General features: G+C 44.0%; 1 protein-coding gene across 4 annotated transcripts in view; it reads right to left on the bottom strand.

The window, feature by feature from the left end:
* Positions 1-20,219, bottom strand: part of DENND5A (DENN domain containing 5A) — a 349,938-nt gene that overhangs the window by 291,208 nt on the left and 38,511 nt on the right. For all 4 annotated transcript variants that reach the window (XM_078680968.1, XM_078680967.1, XM_078680969.1 and 1 more), the window contains one exon: positions 12,188-12,848. In XM_078680968.1, coding sequence (XP_078537094.1) covers positions 12,188-12,848 — 661 coding nt within the window. The remainder of the gene's footprint in view (positions 1-12,187; positions 12,849-20,219) is intronic.

The following is a 20,219-nucleotide window of genomic DNA, read 5'->3' as shown; positions in this document are numbered from 1 at the left end:
GTGGTCTAGAACGAGTATTTGTTTACACCCCTATCACAAAGATGGAACTCTTAGAAATGAAGAAGTTAATTCCCTGTCATGATAAAGATCCAGCAGGGTTCCACCGTGAATTAAAAGACATGCTCCGTATGGGAGAATACACGTATCCTGATATCATTAAAATGTTAAAGGTCCTGTTGCCTGCAGGCATATATGAAAAACTCAAGGAAAAAGAATGGAAGGTGGGAGAGAAAAAGATAGATTGGACAGCTCTAGAAGCTGAAGATAATATAAGAGTTCCAGGTACCGGTCTTGGGGATAAAGCTAAAGAATTGCCCGAGTTATTGATACAAGTTTTGCCAAGATTACTAGCCACGAAAAAGGAAGATTGGGATGCCATCTCAGCCTGTAAACAGAAACAAGACGAAGATACTAGTGATTTTTATTCTAGATTTGAAAAATGTTTTATTATTAATAGTGGTCTGAAAACAAGTAGTGAATCATACCCTCATCTTTTTGTTACCAAACTAGTCGAGAATTCCAGTCCCCAAGTTAAAAATCGAGTCCTGAAAGTCGAAAGTACCTGGCAAGCTAATACCCCGTCACAGATGCTCCAGATGCTCCAGTACCACCAGAACAGAATCAGGGAAGAGCAGGAACACGAAAGGAGACGTATGAAAGACACGAAAATGAAAGTATTAGTTGCACAATCTGTTCCACAAGACAGTCAGAAGAGGGGTCCGAATCAAGCCAGTCATCCTGCAGCTCCCATTAAAGGGACCTGCAATTACTGTAAACAGCCAGGTCATTTTATAAACGAATGTGCAGTTCTGAAACACAACATAGCTACTGGTAAAACTAAAGAAAGACCACGTCCGCCTAGACAAGAACAAGTCACACAGACTTCCCAGCCACCACAGAATGCACAACAGTCAGTTACAGCACCGCAGCCTATCGCTGCAACACAGCATGTTACACAGCAAATGTACCAGTATGCACAGTCAGAGTACCCAGATTATCAGCCATACTCATGAAACAGCCTAGAGAGGGAGGTAGGCTTGCCTCTCATCGAGATACCTGTAGATCAAGAGGGTCCCTATGTACATAGTCAAGTATTGGGGAAAGACAGGAAGTTTCTGATTGATACAGGGGCAAGTAGGACTACCATCAGTCATGACGAGGTTCCAGGGGCTCCACTCTCAGGCTCTAGAAATGTTTCCCTTGGATTTTCAGGAAAGCCTATTGTTAATGAAATATCGAAACCAGTTACTCTAGAGGTTGGTCCATTGTCCCGAACTACAGATCTGTTACTCACAAAATCTTGCCCAGAAAATTTGTTAGGCATTAAGACTTTAAAAGAATTAGGAGCAGTCATATGCTGCTCTCCAGAAGGGGTCTGTCTGTTCCTCCGTGATTTCAAAGGTCATTATGTATTACGTGATTTTGATCCAAGATTATTGAATGTACCACAGCATTTATGGGCGCAAGGTCCAACTGATGTAGGTTGTATGCATATCACACCCCATCGTGTGACTCTAAAGCAAGGTGTTGTTCTACCACGAATCAGACAGTACAAATTGCCACCTGAGGCTGTAGCAGCCTTATCCAAAATTATTGACAAACTTATTGTTCAAGGAGTGGTTGTAGAAACTGACTCCAATGTATGTAATTCTCCTATCATTCCAGTCCTGAAACGTACTGATCCAAATGCACCTCCAGTTTATCGATTAGTGATCGACCTTCGAGAACTTAATAAATGTATTGTACCACAGTACCCAGTGGTCCCAGATATTTCTTCTCTATTGACAGCCATTGATTCTGAAGCCACGTTCTTTACAGTTATCGATCTCAAGAACGCATTTTTCAGTGTCCCCATTCATCCAGACAGCCAGTTCCTTTTCGGATTCTGTTTAAATGGAAGAAGCTATAAATTCACACGAGCACCTCAAGGTTTCACAGAAAGTCCTAGCATTTACAGTCAAGCACTTAAGAGACAACTAGACAATATCCACATGCCAGCTGACACTGCCCTGCTCCAGTATGTCGATGATCTATTGATCACAGCCCGTTCTGAACGTGACTGCGAACGTGCGTCACTTACAGTTCTGTATTTTCTGGCCGAGATGGGGCACAAGGTGTCCCCTTCCAAATTGCAATTCTGTGTCCAGCAAGTGGTCTACTTAGGACACTTACTGTCCAAGAGGGGTAGGCAGTTGACACCTGACCGCATCCAGTTGGTAGCACGTCTTCCACAGCCCAGGACGCAGAAGGAGGTGCGAGCTTTTATCGGCCTCACTTCTTACTGCAGACAATGGATTCCTCAGTATGCATTTCTAGCCAAGCCACTGATACAGTTAACGACACAGGAGGCAGCCGTATCGTCTGTCCTCCCTTGGACCCAGGAACATACACTTGTTTTTAATGAGTTAAAGAAAGCTTTATGTAATGCACCTGTTCTAGCAACACCGAACTACAGTAAGCCTTTTACACTTTTTGTTACAGAACGTGATGGTACTGCATTATCTGTTCTCACACAAGATCAAGCAGGACAATACAAGCCCTGTGCTTATTTTTCTAGCACATTAGATCCAGTGGCCCAGGCTCTGCCTGCGTGCCTCAAGTCAGTTGCAGCCACAGCTCTAGCTATCAGACAAAGTGATTCCATAGTGTTAGGACACTCCCTGACAGTACAAGTTCCACACTCCGTGGAAGTTCTTTTAAACCGAACACAGACTCAGCACTTGACAATTGCACGTTTAACAGGTTATGAACTGACACTGTTTCAGCCACACATAGAAATCAGACGCTGCAACATTTTAAATCCAGCTACACTGTTACCGTCAGTTACTTCAAATCCTGCCACACATGACTGTGTGGAAGTTGTTAACACCATGACAAAGCCAGACAAGATCTGACAGATATTGCATTACCTGATCCCGACCTGACACTTTATGTGGATGGTTCATGTATGAGAACAAGTACAGGAGAACTAGTAGCCGCGTATGCAGTGACTACTGACACCGAAGTTATAGAAACACATCGTATTGACACCCTGTCTGCTCAAGCAGCAGAGCTTGTCGCTCTGACCCAAGCCTGCATACGTGCCAAGAACCTGAAAGTAAACATATACACAGATTCACGTTACGCATTCGGAGTCGTACACGACTTTGGAGTGCTCTGGCAGGAGAGAGGTTTCATGACTTCTCATGGAACCAAGATTCAGCATGGTCTCCTCATTCAAGCTCTGTTAGATGCAATACATTTACCGACAGCTATCGCTATCATGAAGTGCAAGGCACATACGAAAGTCACTGATGTCATTTCCCAAGGTAACGATCTAGCAGATCGAACAGCCAAGCTCACAGCTCAGACTCCAGACATTCCAGTTAACACGACACTGACACTCACTCCAGATCAGACTACTTGTATGACAGTTAAGGACCCTACACAAGATGTCATAGATATACAGTTACATGCTACTCCCGATGAAATCAAGAAATGGTCCGAACAAGGAGGGGTCCAGACAGATCAAGGATGGTTGACGAAGGGAAAAGCCACATGGTTTCTCCCCGACTCTATGGTTCAAATCATTATTAACACCGCACATAGTCCAGCACATCTAGGAGAAAAAGCCATGTTAGACAGTATCCAGAACCTTTGGTTCAACAAGCATTTACGAGCAGCAGCCAAGCAGAAAGTCCGTACCTGTATGATATGTTGTCAGTTCAATCCAGGTAAAAGTGTCCCGGTGGAACAAGGTGGATTTCATCCTCCTGACCACCCTTTTGAAGTCCTCCAGATGGATTATATTCAGATGGAGCGATGTCGAGGTTTCAAGTATGTCCTCGTAGTTGTATGCGCTTTGTCCAGGTGGACAGAAGCATATCCAGTTCCAGATTACACAGCTGCGACCACTGCCAGGCAGTTGGTTCGTGAGTTCTTTCCCCGCTATGGATTACCTAGGGTCGTGTATTCAGATAACGGCCAGCCATTCTCATCCGAGCTCATGAAACAAGTTTCCCTCCTGTTAGGGTACCAGTGGAAGTTCCATTGTGTACGCCATCCTGAAGCAGCCGGTCTCGTAGAGAGACATAACCAGACTCTGAAAATCCGCATTGCAAAAGTGTGTGCAGAGAAAGGTGTAGATTGGATAGTAGCACTGCCAGTTGCTCTTTTTTATATGAGAATGGTCGCTCATTCCCGTTCAGGTCTATCTCCCTACGAGATAGTGTTTGGTCGCCCCCCTAACATGTGGGGTACACCTAGACCCCGTACCATTACCGATATTGACAGTAATATGTTGACAGATTACCTTGCCTCCTTGATGTCTGCACTACAATCTTGTCGTTCACAGGTTGCCGCTGCATTTCCAGACAACACCGAGGTGAAACCGCATGAGGTCGTTCCGGGTGATATGGTCCTTATAAGGAACTTTGATCGTTCAAGTCCGCTGGAGCCCCGTTGGAAGGAACCCCGCCTCGTTCTTCTTACCACCCGGACTGCTGTGAAGGTGGAAAACAGAAAAGGGTGGCTACACGTGAGCCACGTCAAGAAATTTCATGGACTTAAACCTAAAACATTTCTCAAGGACTGCCCCGTTCTCAAGGACTGCCCCGTTCTCAAGGACTGCCCAGACATTGAATCTAAAATTCCCCTGTTAGAGAAAACTCCGCAGCAGGAGTATAAATCGAAGCTGAGGTCTAGTAAGTCAGCCAGTTTAATTGTCTAAGTCCCTCTCGGGTGAAACGGTTAGACAGGTTCCTGACATGTATGAGATAGACCCACACAGTGAGAGAGTTAGTCAAAACTCTAAGAGATGTATTATCGTTCTATTCTTTTTATTGTTCCTGAGCCTTATGGTTACATGCATAAGTTATGCGTTACATTTATGTTTTCCTATTTCACATGTACATATGTTTTCTAATGTTACAGTAGAGCACACATTTAGTGATCTGCCTCCTCACGAGTTATCCTATCGTCTTGCTATGCGTAATAATACTTTTATCCGAATGTTGCACTATTCACACCAGACCAGCAATGCCACTAATTGTTGGGTGTGTGGTCGACTTCCCCCTTTCCAGACACCGAAGGGAGTTCTGCCACTCTTTCCCTATCCGTTTTCACATAATGGTTCGTGTGGAGCATGGTCCACGTTAACGTCATCCTCAACTGATATGTCCCTTCTGAATCGTACATGTTTCCCAGACAAGCAAGGTCTTTCCCATAGAACAGGGTTAGATCTAGAAAATGAAGTATATGATTTAGGTAATTATTCCTCGAATTTCATGGTTTTGAATGTTCAGTCCGATACTACTCCAGATTTGCCTGCTATTTCAGTACTACCAGTCAAAGGCGAATTATGTGTCAGAAAGAATGGTTCCGCACATGTAGGACATAGTGATTGTACTACTGTGGTCGAGTATAGTGACAGTGGGAAATCTATTTTCAAAGCCTCACGTCATTCTTATTTTGTTTGTGGTCAGACCGCATATGTTCGTCTGCCCCTCGATTGGGATGGAACCTGTTATATTGCCTTCCTACTGCCACCAGTTTTTCTAGCCCCATCTGATTATCACAGAAACACACATCTAGTACACATTAGACATAGAAGGGAGACTGAGTCCCCAATTGTCGACCAAACTGAAACTGCTCTAGAACAATATCAAGACTTCAATAAAGGTTTCTTTTTTTTTATAGGTCCTGTCCAGAATAGTAAGTTAATACGTAGGTTAACCAGAACCCTTGAAGCAGTAGTGAATGAGACTACTTCCGCTCTAGGTAACTTAACCGAAGAGCAATCTGCTATGCGTTTTGTCGTGCTCCAAAATCGTCTCGTTCTTGACGTCATACTGGCCGATAGAGGAGGAGCATGTAGAGTCATCGGATCTAGTTGCTGCATTTTCATTCCTAATAACGCGCCGTCTGTTTATTCAGCTATAACCAGACTTCATAAAATTGCCCATCAGTTACACCAGAATCCAGGCACCTGGACATGGTCCGGTTGGCTCTGGAGTATCATATCTGCCTGGGGATGGAAAGTATTGTCATTCCTAGGTATAGCAGTAATGATCATATTCAGTTGCTGCCTCTGTTTACAATGTGGTCCTGCGATTTGCGGCATGTGTGCTACCTCTTGTATTCCTAGTCCTAAATCCCGTTCCAAGACAATTCGAGACGAGCAAATGATGCTATATGAACAGATAGATGGTATCATGAATATTGATGTTTCCTGATGGAAACGTAGGGCACAAGGAGGGAATGTGGAAAAGTAAATTTTGCCATGTTATATGTGCCTACGTGTTCCCCATCCTATGTTATATGTGCATGATCGATATGCATGTATCCCCCTATGATCGATTAAAGACGCAATTATAGTTGTGTCCAACTCTAGTATGCCAGTTTCCAGTTCTCGTGAAAGCAACGAGTATTAGGCCTATGTTGCCACGTTTTACAGTGTGCACGTTAATTCAGTGAATTGTCCCCGTTCCTAGGCCTCAAAAGGGGCCCGGACACCAGATTCAAGCTCCAGTCTCCTGAATCCACTCCGAGGAGCGATGCAGCCCCCACCTGCATCCCTGATCCTTCACTTACTTCCTGCCGCGCAGTGCCCGGCCTGGCTCTGCCCGCCTGTCTGCCAAGAGTATGTTATGCTTCTAGTTATCAGTCCAGCCCTCCTTCTCTGCATTCCTAAGCTACTGAACCACATCAACAGTTTCAGCTATGGTCTAGCCTTTCTGTCTCCATGCAAGAGAAATACTGTATTAATATTCATAGAATATTCCTAGCACACGCAATACATGTAGAATAATGCATGCACCAGTCTTAGTGTCAAGTAGCCTTTGCCCCGATAACTTTTGGATTCTATCAACATGTACTCCAAACACCAGATACCAGATATGCCATAGGTACATGTCGTCCTGACACCGCAGACTTTAGTCTCCTCTTCTAGCGCAGAAGTCATAGCCCCCAGTTCTCCCTAGTAACACGTCACTGCCCGTTTTGCGCGCACCCCTAGGTTAAAGGTCCCAGCTGCTCAGGTAGCCCCCTCCATGTTTCCGCCCCATTCATGACACTTCTGTGACGTTCATACCACATGTCTCAATGCACGCCCTGTACACGCCTTCTTTTTCCACCCATGCCTTCTTATCTTACGTTTGTCATAAGTTACGCCTACTGTATGTAATGTAATGTGATGTTTTACTATATATATGCTGCACTGTCGATGAAATGGGGCAGCTGCCTTCCTTCTTATTTTATTTCAGGCTGTCCCGTTCCAGTCCCTTCCTTTTTGCCTGAATAAATCCTTTTGACTCGGACACATCGGATCCTGCCTCTTATTTATTGAGCTATCTGTTATTGTTAATGTAATTCAAAAATAGTCCCGGTATTATTTATTTATATACCACAAGGGGGCAGGCTCTCTCGCTCATTGCAGGGGTGCGAAAAGAGAAGGTGAAAGATCTGGTCCATCTGGAAGTAGACATCCTCCGATTGGAGGAAGATAGTCAGGGGGCAGCCACAGAGGAGGTAATGCATGAGCTCAAACTCAAGAGGAAGAGTATACGTTACTAGTCACTGATATGGCCAAAACATTGGGCAGGGCAAAGGAAGGAAGGATATACGACTTGGGTGATAAAGACGGGAAGCCTCTAGCATGGCTAGACAGGAAGGAACTGGCTAGTCGTTTAGTACCAGAACTCATGGACGCTAGTGGTGAGAAAATAACAGATCCACAGGCGATTGCCAATGAGTTTGCCGAACACTACTGGCAGGTATACCGGGCGAGTTCCGCTAGGTCCGAGGAAGACTGATGAGCAATGCTCTCAGAGACTTCTGACTCCTGGCCCTGCTGTCCCCAGAGGAAAAGCAGTCCCTAGATAGCGCATTTACCAATGATGAGATAGCGCAGGCAACTAGAAATCTCCAACCTGGGAAGGCACTGGGTCCTAACAGCCTGCTGATTGAACTGTTCAAGCTCAAGCCAGATGCCTTGGTGCAGCATCTGTGGGAGATGTTTGAGGAAAGCAAAGAGGCAGGACTGCTCCCCGGGATCAAAGGATAGCAACTCTAGTCACAATATACAAGAATGGCAAGCCCAGAGACAGGTGTTCATCCTACAGGCACATCTCCCTCTTGAACGCTGAACCCAAGATCCTAGCCAAACTGCTGGCGAACCACTTGACCCAGGTTATCAGCAAACTGGTACACCCTGACCAATCAGATTTTATGCCCCGCCGGAATACTGTACTGAACCTGAGGAGATTGCATCGGGTGTTGGGGAGAGTTGGGACGATCTGTGATGACACAATGGTGGTCTCGTTGGACGCCACTATGGCGTTTGACACTATCCTGTGGCAATACCTATTCACAGTCTTGGCGAAATTGGGTTTTGGGCCTGGTTTCAAAGACTGGGTACGTATCTTATACGCCGAACCCCTGGCACAAGTAGTGGTAAACAATAAGAAATCAGAGGTGTTTGCTCTAAGTCGAGGAACACGTCAGGGGTGTCCGTTGTCACAACTTCTGTTTACTCTTTCCCTTGAGCCCTTGGCGGCATGGATCCGCAGAGACCCGGTAATCCGGGGTCTCAAGTGGACCGAGGCCTGGGAGGACCGCATCTCCCTCTATGCGGATGATATCCTACTGCATTTAGCTTCCACCAGGTCGTTGCTTACTACAGTCCTAGATATATTTGCCATCTTTGGTAGATACTCAGGCTACACAATAAACTGGGCCAAGTCCTTGCTGTACATTCTCAGCGGCGATCCTCTGCTTCTGCCTAATCACTGATTCAGATTGCTGGTGGGGGCTTCAAGTAGTTAGGAACTTTCATATCGGTGGACCCTAAGACTCGATATGACCGAAACCTATTCTCCCCCCCTCCGAGGACTCAAACGGGACGTTGCCCATTGGAGGGCGCTCCCCCTTTCCCTGCTGGGCAGGGCAGCTCACTTTAAAATGATGTCATTGCCGTGCTTCCTTCATGCCGTGCAGAACTACCTAGACTTGATCCCTGTGCGCTATTTTAAAGAAGTGGAGAGCCTCCAGAGGGAACTCCTTTGGGACCGTAGACCCCGAATAGCTCTACAGAAGCTTGCACTCCGCCGGTACGATGGGGGGATCGGTCTCCCATATATACGAAAATACTACTAGGCTGCCCACCTGGCGGCAATCAACCACTGCACGTACCGATGCCCGGAGGACCTGGGGTATAGAATGGACAAATGGCTGCTTCATGGGGGTAACAATAACAGGGCCCTCAACTCTAGAATACGCAAGTTTCCATTAACTGGGCCAACCAAACACTCTGTGCAAGTCTGGCGGGCAGCGAATCGAAGCCTGGGATGGGAGCAGAAGCTCACGTTAGCCACTCCCTTGTGGGACACTGAACAATTAGGTACCTTGGGGACTTCAAAGGGCTCTGACAAATGGGACCTGATCTGGATCTCAAAGATAGGAGACCTATGGAAGGGGAGGGAGTGGTATCATGCCTCCTGAACCCACGAACCTAAATAGCAGGAACAAAATATGGGCCATGTTGGTCCTGATGCTGGCCAAAAGGAATAAAGCCCAGCTCTGGGGTGCTGGGGTGCCACATCAACTCGCAAAATGGAGGGCGGACATGGACTGGTGCATGTTTAGGGAGAAGATAATGTATACAACGCGTGGATGCCCCAAGAAGTGGTCTGAAATCTGGACTAAATGGAACGCATACCGAGGGGACATTTGTGCTCCACCAGTAATCCACTCCCTGGAGGATCCTGTAACGCCTTGAGTTCTTAATCCAGTCGCCATCACCAGTATGACTCAATGTGCTGATGTAATTATACTGTAAAGATGCTTTCTTCCTCCCATAAGTACACATGGTATCGATTCTCTTCTTTAATAAAAAGAGGTTTAAAAAAAAAAGAACATTTGTATTTTGGTGAGAGATGAACCAATATTTTTGGCATCAAAAGAAGCCCTTGGAAACTTGGAGAAATTCTCTGATCTGACGACGGCAGAGAATGACCCCCGATTTGTTCCAATGCTAGGGTAGTAGAATAAAGGCATGAAGCAATCAGAAAAAATGCCTGATGAAGATTTCCATCCCAAATGTCCAGCAGCCTTTGACTGAAATCCTCCAGAAACTTTAGAGTCATGTCTTTGTCCTTCATAATAGTAACTGCTACCACCAAGTGCCATTCTTGGGGTACAAGCTCAGGAGCCTCTACTGCTAAAGTAGAAAGACATTTGTAGGACTGCTGGCCTTGCAGGGAAAGGATGTTCTCACCAATCATGGGAGCTAGCCTTGTTGGTATGTTTGGTAGCTTTCTTTTATTATATGGCACCAAGAAATTTGCACTACTGTGATTTTTTATGACTGTTGGAGCTAGAGGATTTGTGATAAACTGAATGAAAACTGCCACAACAACTTTATACAGTCTAATGGAATGATCAAAGCAAGATGATGCTGAAGCAGAGATGGTACTGATTGTTCAGGACTGCTTCCCTGTAGTCACGTCTTTCATTAGATAAAAGAGGCTCCCAAAGTATCAGCTTCTCTATAATTGTGCCTTGATGGTTTGGAGAAATTTTAATTGGGACCACACCTACAACAGTATCATCCAGGAGATGAATTTGAAGCACTTGCTCTATGGTTTAAAACATGTGTATCAACAACTCAAACACAGAGAGACAAAAATGTTCTGTAGCACCTGTCAGCAAGAACATCAGTATTTTTTTACAAAAGAAACACCAATTACGTGTTTTTAGCACTTATTCAACGGCAACAGTCAGTAGACAACCAGTAAAGCATCCTTGACTGCACGTAACACAAACATTTCCAGTCGTGAAGTCTTCAGGATGTTAAAGGAAGCAGGCAATCTACATTGTAAATTCTCGATTGCTTAAATATGCTTGTCCAAATAAAACAACACCAAGACAATGTTGAGAGTGTACACCAGTTACCATATCATCAGCCTCTTGCCCTATGGCTGCTTCAATAGATTGTGATCATACAGTAACTCAAAAACAAGTTGAATGCATATAAAAAAAGATATTTACAGTAACCAGCGTGTGCACAGTGCATTAGGGGGTTGATGAGACTGTGAGCCAATGCTGCACATCAAAATGTAACCAGACAGACTCCTGATTTCCATAGTTTCACAGGAATTGAGAACTGACAAAAATCACATGTCCGATTTAAACTACCCATTCATGCAGCCAACTGTAGCAGCACATTGAAACCATACTTAATCTCTGTCCTTAGCCTGGTTGTCCCCATTCTTACCCATCATTGTAAGTTGTTGGGCTTTTTGGTACTCTGTTTCTTTGCTGCTCACTAGATTTAGGAATAGAGCAGTTTCACATGTAATATCTGGATTCAGACTACTGCCCCATCAAATAAAGCCAGGGCAGAGCAGGGCATTGCACCTTGAACCCTTTTGAAACCTCCCAAGTGTCCCTATGTGCACACAAGCTTGTTATTCTCACTTTATTATTCCACCATGCTTCTCAACCCCACTTCAGTACCAAATGGAGGTCAACTGAAGTGAAGATTTTGATGTGGCAATGCAAGAATTTATAATGAAGCTAAAGTTATTCAGAGGAGTACTTGTATCAGAGCACAGTTTTAAATACTGATATCCATTTTATGGACTTTGTAACTGGCCATGTGTTTAATTGTTGAAGTATCCTTAAAGAAGACACAATAACATGTTTAAAACAATAAGCAACTGTGAAGATTTGGTTACTGATCTTCTCTTGCCTGTAGAGAAAGTGATGCTGAGGTACCTAGACTGATGATGTAAAGGATGCTAACAACAAAGAGTTTGCTGAGGCAAATCCATCCAGGCACTTTACAGTTTTTGAACTCAAAATATCAGAACACCTCATTTTGAAGAGAGAGTACCAAAGGCAAATAATGTAGCAAAAATGTGTCTATAGACTGTGAGCAAGAAGGAAAAGCTCAAGCACAGTTTGAGATTACCTTTTAAAATATTATCGGAAAATAAACCCTCCCATGTGGAGATACCGGTGCGTTCCATATTTGTGTGTTAGCAACATTAACTTCTGATGTCAGTACATAATAAATCAATGTTATTTTCACTTTTAAAACTCCTGTAGTTGTGTCATCTGCCTATACAAGTTATGTCCTTAAAATAGTGTGCGATGCATATTTTATATATCACACAGTTTCATAATGTAGGATAAACCATCTACTTACGTTGGGAATAAAGCAGTATCTGAAACTCTAGTAGAGCACAGGTGAAAAGCTGCACCACATTCTCCACTCCGAGTAATTCAAAAACATCTTTCACAGGAAAGTCAAACAGCGGCAGTTCACTGGTGCTTGGCCTCTGGCAAATAATTGGTCCATACACACCCGAAAACTTTAAAGATCTCCCAGCTGGAGGAAGAGGGACTTCATAAAGAATATTGTATATATAACTTTCTAAAGGTAATGGTGGCGGCTGGGGGGATGTCACAGCTCGATGAAGTTGCTCAAGCACTTTTTTGCAGGCTTTCATGAATGACATTGGAGTGATGAGACAAATGCATTTAGAGACATACAAAGTATCTCGAGAAATGTCATAGGAGTTGAAGCGCTGCAGTTTCGACACTGGGATTTCATTGCAGTCTTCCAGGCTGCTATCACTGTCTTTGCCATTGATAGATGGAGTATGGATGATATCATATTCAGCATTGTGCATATGATATAACGTCTGCATTGCACTACAAATCTGTTTGCTGGTCACTTCTTCATAAAATGTGAGAGCAAATCCAAATGTTCTAGAGCCATCTTCCCGTGTGATGATAAATGAATGGAACTGAGGATCTCTTGAGTCAGCCTGGGTCTTGAAGGAAAGCCCTTTGGGCATGCAAAGCTGTAAAAAACACAAAGAACATACCAATCACATATTGTTTTACCAAGCGAGTTGGTTTGTACAGAGTTTATGACTTTTTTTTTCTTTCAGAATTGGAGACCTAAGTTTCAACGTGCCATGATCCCACCTGATACATCGAGGAACAGCCTCTCAGGTATGAATGCCAAATGCAATGCACAAAGGATATTGTGCTGTGAGCATGAAAAGGTGTGATTGGGGATTTACTAGGATGTTCCCCATTTAAACTTATTTTGATCTGTATAGAACCTATGGAGTCCATGTTTCAGTGAACAGAGCAAAGTGTTCCAATCTAAATGTGTGGTGATTCATCAGTAGTACCATCATTTCTCTCAATACTTGACAAAATGATGTTGTCTATTTATGAATACAAGGGCTGTCATAATCAACATTTTAAAACAAGCATTAGCAACGCCAGCAGAACTGACGTTGCCCACCAATCCTTTTGACTTTATCGATGCATGCTTTGTATTGTTTTTGGAAAGTTGTTAGGCCCTCATCAGTCTAAAAAAACATTAGCTAAAAGCTAAAATATTTTAGTGTCAAAAAGCACAGACTGCCATAGTAGTGACTGGCACTTAATGGAACTACTGTGTGTGTGTGAATGTCCTCTTTCTGAAAGGGCAGAATACCATCAGTCAAGTAAAAGTCAGCTAATGACTGAAGTGGGCTGAACCACTGCCCCATGTTGCATGCTGTACTCAGTAGAAGAAAAATGTGACTGACACAATAGCACACCAAAGGATGAAGGGCACTGGCTAAAAGCTAGTATAAGTAAGTGCATTATACATCTCATTTTAGTAAAATCAGAGGGTCTTGGCTAACACCAGACCTAAAATCTACCTGCTCGATGTAAAGATCTAGCTGAAAGATTCAACAAGACTTTTAATAAATTTTTCCTTGCTACTTGATACTTATATGATATATAATCAGAAAAGGTTACACCATGTTATGTTATGTTATAATATTTATAAAGCGCGACAGCTGCCCCAGCAAAGAGGCGTCCCGGCGCTGACTGCAGTGAAAGACAAACGGGGGTGAGGCAGGGCGGTCTGCAACAGAAGGAAAAGATGTGTTTTAACTACAGTTAAATATGTCCCCACTTCACTATTAATGAAGCTTAACTAGAAGAAAATACAGATGACACTGAACCAACCAAAGAAAAACTTTAACCTGTACATACCATGATACAATACAAATTAGTTTTTAGGAATATTTCCTAAATGTGTTTATCACTCCAAGCATTAAATATAAAATGATTTAATACCTGAAAAATTCAACTTATGAGCAAATACGCCACAGCAGTCTTTGTCCAGTGTACTTACTGAGCATCTAAGACAATATTACACTCCTTATGGTCCATACCTGATGTATAACAACAACAACAGACTAAACTGGATTTTAAATAAGAATGTATTGGTTTATTATTTAATTGTGAGTCAGGTACCTTTAAATTTGAGTTTGAACCTTAAAATCATTTTTTTAAATGTATTATAATTAATTCATAATATGTGTATTTCGTTGAATTATTATTTGACAGTTAGTCATTCTAAAACATGCTCTACAAAGTTACTTTTAAGCAGTAGACAGGATAAATTACATGTGGGTAGGTAACTAATCAAAGACATGATGAGTGTTCAGTAAGGAATGTTGAAGCATAAATCAAAAATAACACGACAAGTAGTAACTATCAAACCTTTATGATGTAGCCAATACCTGTACATCACCAAATCTACTTTGTGAACAAGTGACAAACATGAACACAATGATTTTACAGAATCTAAACTAAATCAGAATACCTATTTAAGTGTTTACAGTATTCAGCTACAAATCTATATGAGGGTGGTTGTATTATAAATCTAAAACGTTTCCTGTTCATATTAATCAATTTTCATAGATACAACTGTTATTAACAACAATGTTTTACTTATCTTACGGCACAGAACAACACACTCACTGCTGATCCAAACAGAGCTTCTTATGTACATTTCAGAAAATCACCCACCGTCAACCCACCCCACCTCCAAGGAACATGAGGATCTGGAGTATAATCTGCAATATGACCACCATTTTCCCCATATCTTGGATTGCTTCCCAGGACAGATGCAGGCCCAGTAAACTGGCTTCCTCCAGCTTTGTTGCGTGGCCCATGCCAGCTCTCCATCCTTCAGCACCGGGGCCAGGGGACACTTCCAGCACCTGGCCACATCCCTTTTCACCAATAATGTGCCCAGCCCCACAAGCGTGCAATCCCCTCTCAGGCCACCAGCAATACGACCCTGGGTGAGACATTTCGAGGGTCCAGCCCAGTACCTCAGAGTCACAAAAATAGATATCCAGTAATTGCGAATAATGGGGCAGTCCCAGACCATATGATAGAAATTCTCTGATCCCACTCACATCTAGTGCAGGAGGCATCAGGAAGCCTGCAAGCCCTCCACAGGCACCTAGGTGTATAGTGGGCAGAATGGAGGAATTTCAACGGAATAAGGTGTAACCGGGCATAAATGATATTGGAATAACACATCAACAAACACCTATCTGACCATGTCGAATCCACGGGATGCCTTGATCAATCTCAATCCGGATTTAGCCCCAGGCACAGCACAGAGTCAGCTTTGATTGCTGTCACCGACAACATCAGGCAGTTCCTGGACAGCGGACAAGCAGTACTACTCGTGCTGCTTGATCTATTGGCCGCCTTCAACACGGTCTCCCATCAGATCCTGCTCGGGAGACTTAAAGAAATCGGAATCCATGGACTAGCCTTTCAGTGGATGGCGAGTTTTCTCTCCCTCCAAACTCAGACTATAAACCTAGGCCCCTTCTGATCGAAGATCGTAGGACAGACTAGGGGAGTATCTCAGGGCTCCTGTCTCAGTCCCACTTTATTCAACATTTACGTTGCTTCCCTAGCGGATTTACTCAGGACAATTGGTTTTACACCAATCTCAGACGCTGACAACACTCAGCTCTTATTCTCAGTCAACAGATCCACTTCTAAGACCCAGTATACCTTCTCGAAAGGTATGATAGCCATCAGTAGCTGGAAGAGGAACAATTTCCTCCAGCTTAACGCAGGGAAGACCGAGATTATGCTGTTTAGAGATGCACCTCTGCTGTGGTCACCAGATTGGTGGCCGGAGGATCTAGGGGACCCTCCAGAGCCCATGACTGTGGTCAAGAACCTTGGCATACGCCTAGACCAGGAACTGACCATGAAAGATCACGCCGCAACCACCGGAGGCTCCTACTACCATGTACTTGGCCTGTTACGGATAGTCTTCCCCTTCCTCCCCTTGTCCACATGGAAAACTCTCATCCAGACATTGGTACTAAGCCGCTTGGACTACTGTAATGCCCTTCTGGTCTCAGCTAATGAGTCCTCACTGAGCAGATTACAGGTGGGCAAAAACACTGCGGCACGCCTCGTCTCGAACGCTCCCCCCAGAACTGTCTCTCTTCCTCTCCTACAACAACTTCACTGGCTCCCGGTACGCAAACGCCCAAAATTTAAAATATGCTGTATTGTGCACAAGGCCTTGAACGGCAAAGGTCCCAGCTATCTCGCAGGAAAATTCAATCACTACATTCCTTCTAGGCCACTCGGCTTTGGAACTAAATCTCTGCATCTTGTACTGCTGTTCAAAAATCGTGACTGGGTGGAAAAGCTTCCATTTACTGAACCCCTCTCTACTGGAATGATCTCCCTATCCATCTGCGGCAATGCCCTGATCACCTCCAATTCAGAAGGCTCCTTAAAACTGCACTGTTTTAACATGTCTTCCCTCTTGGTCTACTGAAGCACCTCCATAGCGTGCAGATACCCCTTCGGGAGTAATTCATGCGCATTATAAAAAATTAAAAAATGGCTAAAACATGGAGGCAATACATGCCTCTCTCCATTCCTCCTCCAGTGGAGCCAGCAATCCCTCCCAATTCTCTCCCAGGGTTGCTAGTATACAAGATAAGTGGTTAACGAAGGCCTTGCAGACTTGGGATATACCCTCTTGAACTAGTGCGCCTCCAAGGAGCTGATCTTCAAATGGGTTGCAGTTAGGGGTATATGTCAGTATTGAGAAGTATTTAGAAAGTGTCTGACAGCTGAAGACAAGGAGAACTTAAAGTTAAATTGATACTTGTATAGCACACTACTCACCCACAAGGGTCTCAAGGCGCTTGTACGAATACCGCTGTGGAACCCATCCTGGCTTTCCCTGTGAGGTGTCCACTCCTGGGCACCCCCAAGGTGAAGCCAGGCATCCTTAGCGTTGTGGGGGCCGTTGTGGAGATTAAGCAAGCTATTGCCCAGAGTTGCAGAGTGGGACTCCATGATTGGAATAGGCACCGAGGCGAGAATTATTAGGTCCGTGGAATTTTTGAGCCCAAAACCCGCCGAGGCGGGGAATTGAACCCTGGTCCCGGGCTAGACCTCTGCATCAGGGTCTGCCACTCTAACCATTGAGCCACACTTCTCCACTTGTGACTTATGGTGGGAAAACGGTAATTGCAAGTCCTGGAAGTACTTCATATGGTCGCCCTCCCAGATGCCACCCAAGTGAGAGATACAAATGGTATCGTATCCCTTGAACCCCGCCAGGCGCACCACTTAACGCAACCATCTGCCGGTCCACAGGGGGGTCTCCAGGAACATCTCTCATCCCAACCCATCCAGCGCAGGGCAGCCCCCCAGGTCTCAAATACCTCTTTGGTGATCTCCGGTAGCACATGGGGAATTAGAGTGCCATAAAGTATGCCCATCTGGTTATCAAAACGTATCAAGGAGACCACAAACCAAAAGGCTGGGTCCATCCAACCTCCATTCATCCAGTCATTCACTACCACTGTATGTGCTGCCCAGTAATAGAGATGGATGTTGGCCATGACCCGGCATTATACCATTGCATTATATTCAGGAGGCAAAGGGTCCCATGGCAAGAGTAATTAGGAGGGGTGACAGGGAACATCCCTGCCTGCTGCCTCGGACAATGGTAAATCTGGGGGAAAGCACACCATTCAGGCGCACCTGCACCTGTGGCCCTGCGAATAGGATGTGGACATAGGCTGGGAATCTTGGTCCCAGCCCCATCATGACCTTCATAGATACAAATTTATAACAATACTGAGAATAATTGACATTTACATTGCCAACATAGAGCCCAGTGTATTAAACTTTTTAGTGGTTGTCAAACCCTCCAGTTTGCTAAATCAGAGTGTTTTCAATCACTAAAAGTCGTTTGTAGTGTACTAAACCCATTTTAGGAGTGTGTATAGTTTTACAAGCTCCTAAAATAATTTTGAAAAGCAATTTGGAAGGGGCGTGTTTTGGGAGACCCATTCAACTTGCATTCTGTAGTATATGTATCAATGTTTTTTTACCATGAATCTAGTCGCAACCATTGATAAATTACCAACTCCAATGTTGAAATCGTAACTGATTTGAAAGGGAAAAAGCGTCATCATTGGTGCCCTTCCCTCTGGAATTCAAAATGTAGCTCTTACGTAGGTTTTTCAAAATTGAAAACTTTTTTTTAAGACAGCCCGCTTTCCTTTACTAAAATTGATCTACTTTAAGAAAAAAGACTTTCAACTTTGTAGTGCACTCATAGGGCTACTTGTCTGATGACCCTTGTAGATCCCATCTCTGTGATTCTAGCCAATCAAAGGGAGTCACAGTTTTCAACCTGTCCGATATATATTCATTTGCAAAGTCATTTGGCAACCCGCTCTGATTAGACAATTTGCTTAGAGACGTATTAGTACATAATACATATGATACGGTTTACAAAAAGCAGAGTCACAACTTGAGACCACTTTTTGCAACTAGTCTCGTCATACATCTGGTTCATAGGGATTATTCAAAAACAATTGCCTCTATCCCAACATATGTGTGGAGTGTGGGCAATAGAAGTCTGCAATATTTGACTTCAGATTCAGCTTTCAGTGGCTGACAACTTTCAGGGAATCAAGTTGCCAGAAAAGGTTTCCATGAGCTGAAGTCAAAGCTCCTTACATACAGTGTCAAATCTGCAAAGATGCCCTTGACCACTTAGCTGCCAAAGAGAGGCTTTAAAAAAAGACAAACTAGTTTTGTACCTGGATCCTCCTTTTACATCACCTCTAGGTGACCCTTGAGTGATCATTTTATGAATCTCCAACGCAACTATCAAATGCATGTAGGATGAGCAACAGAAACAATTGATTTGATAGTCAGCCATACACATTTAACCAATAAAACAGAATGTCTTAATATCAGGTGTCATAAACAACAAACCAATGTTTTATATTGGCAGATATGTTTTATATTGGCAGATATGTTTTATATTGGCAGATATGGGTCAAAAATACTGTTCAACAAATAAAATCTTCAAGGAATTCCTCTCTTCTCCGCAATAATTAAAATACTCGGCAAATAAAGGAAACATCGTGAAGACCACCACAGCAGCAGTACAAAGAACCTCAGTGAACCATGAGAAGATTTGAAATGTCATAGAAACAGTGAACAAACAAGCAGTAGCAGAGCCAATAGGTCTCTCCTTTGTGGTCTGTTGAGTTTGCCAGTGGGTTTTAGCTACGTTGCACATCATCTCGGAAGCTGTGCATCATGACTAAGGTTATTATTATTATTTTTTTTTTTAAAGCTTTTAATGGTGCTGGCTGCAGCATACTGTAGGCACGCACATGAGCCTGCAAAAGGATGCAGGTGCTTTTGTTTTCCTTTTTAATTACTGATCCAAGTTGGGGTGGCAGCAACACGGTGAAAGGCGGGGACACCGAAGCAACACAGGATACATAAGCACCCTTGGAAAAGGTGGGGTGGCTTCAAAAGCAAAACGGGTAAGGGCGGGGTTGGAAGCAACATGGGACTTGGAAACAACACAAGGGAGGGTGGGAGGTACACAGAAACATCACGGGTGGGAAAAGCAAAAGTGCAGGTGGGGGATGGTACAACGGGGCGAGAAGAGCGCGTGGGTGAGAGTAAGCAACACAGAGGGTGCGGGAAGCAACGGAGAGAAGCACACAGATGAGCGCACAGGGAGGGGGCAGGAAGAAGCACATTGGAGACAGAGAGCAACACAGGTGCAGGGAGAGGGAGGCAGCTCGAAAATAAATGCACTCTTATGGGCTGCTGAACACAAAATAAGAAAATAATGTGCTTGGAAAGGAGTCAGTGGATGCAGAGATGACAGTCAATCAAAGAGATGGTAAACAGGCAATGCTCCGTGGGAGGGACAAACACAAGATTGGTAAGCTATGACATGAATAAGAAGCAGACAAATGAAAGTGGCAGGAGAGCCAACCAATGGTAAGCTATGAGCAGACTCCAAGCCTCTCTATGATTTTGGTAAGTCT

This window comes from Lissotriton helveticus, chromosome 3_1 (genome assembly GCF_964261635.1).
Source record: "Lissotriton helveticus chromosome 3_1, aLisHel1.1, whole genome shotgun sequence".
In the NCBI taxonomy this organism is placed as follows: Eukaryota; Metazoa; Chordata; class Amphibia; order Caudata; family Salamandridae; genus Lissotriton; species Lissotriton helveticus.
The sequence above is the reverse complement of the archived record's forward strand: the minus strand, read 5'-3'. Positions and strand labels throughout refer to the sequence as shown.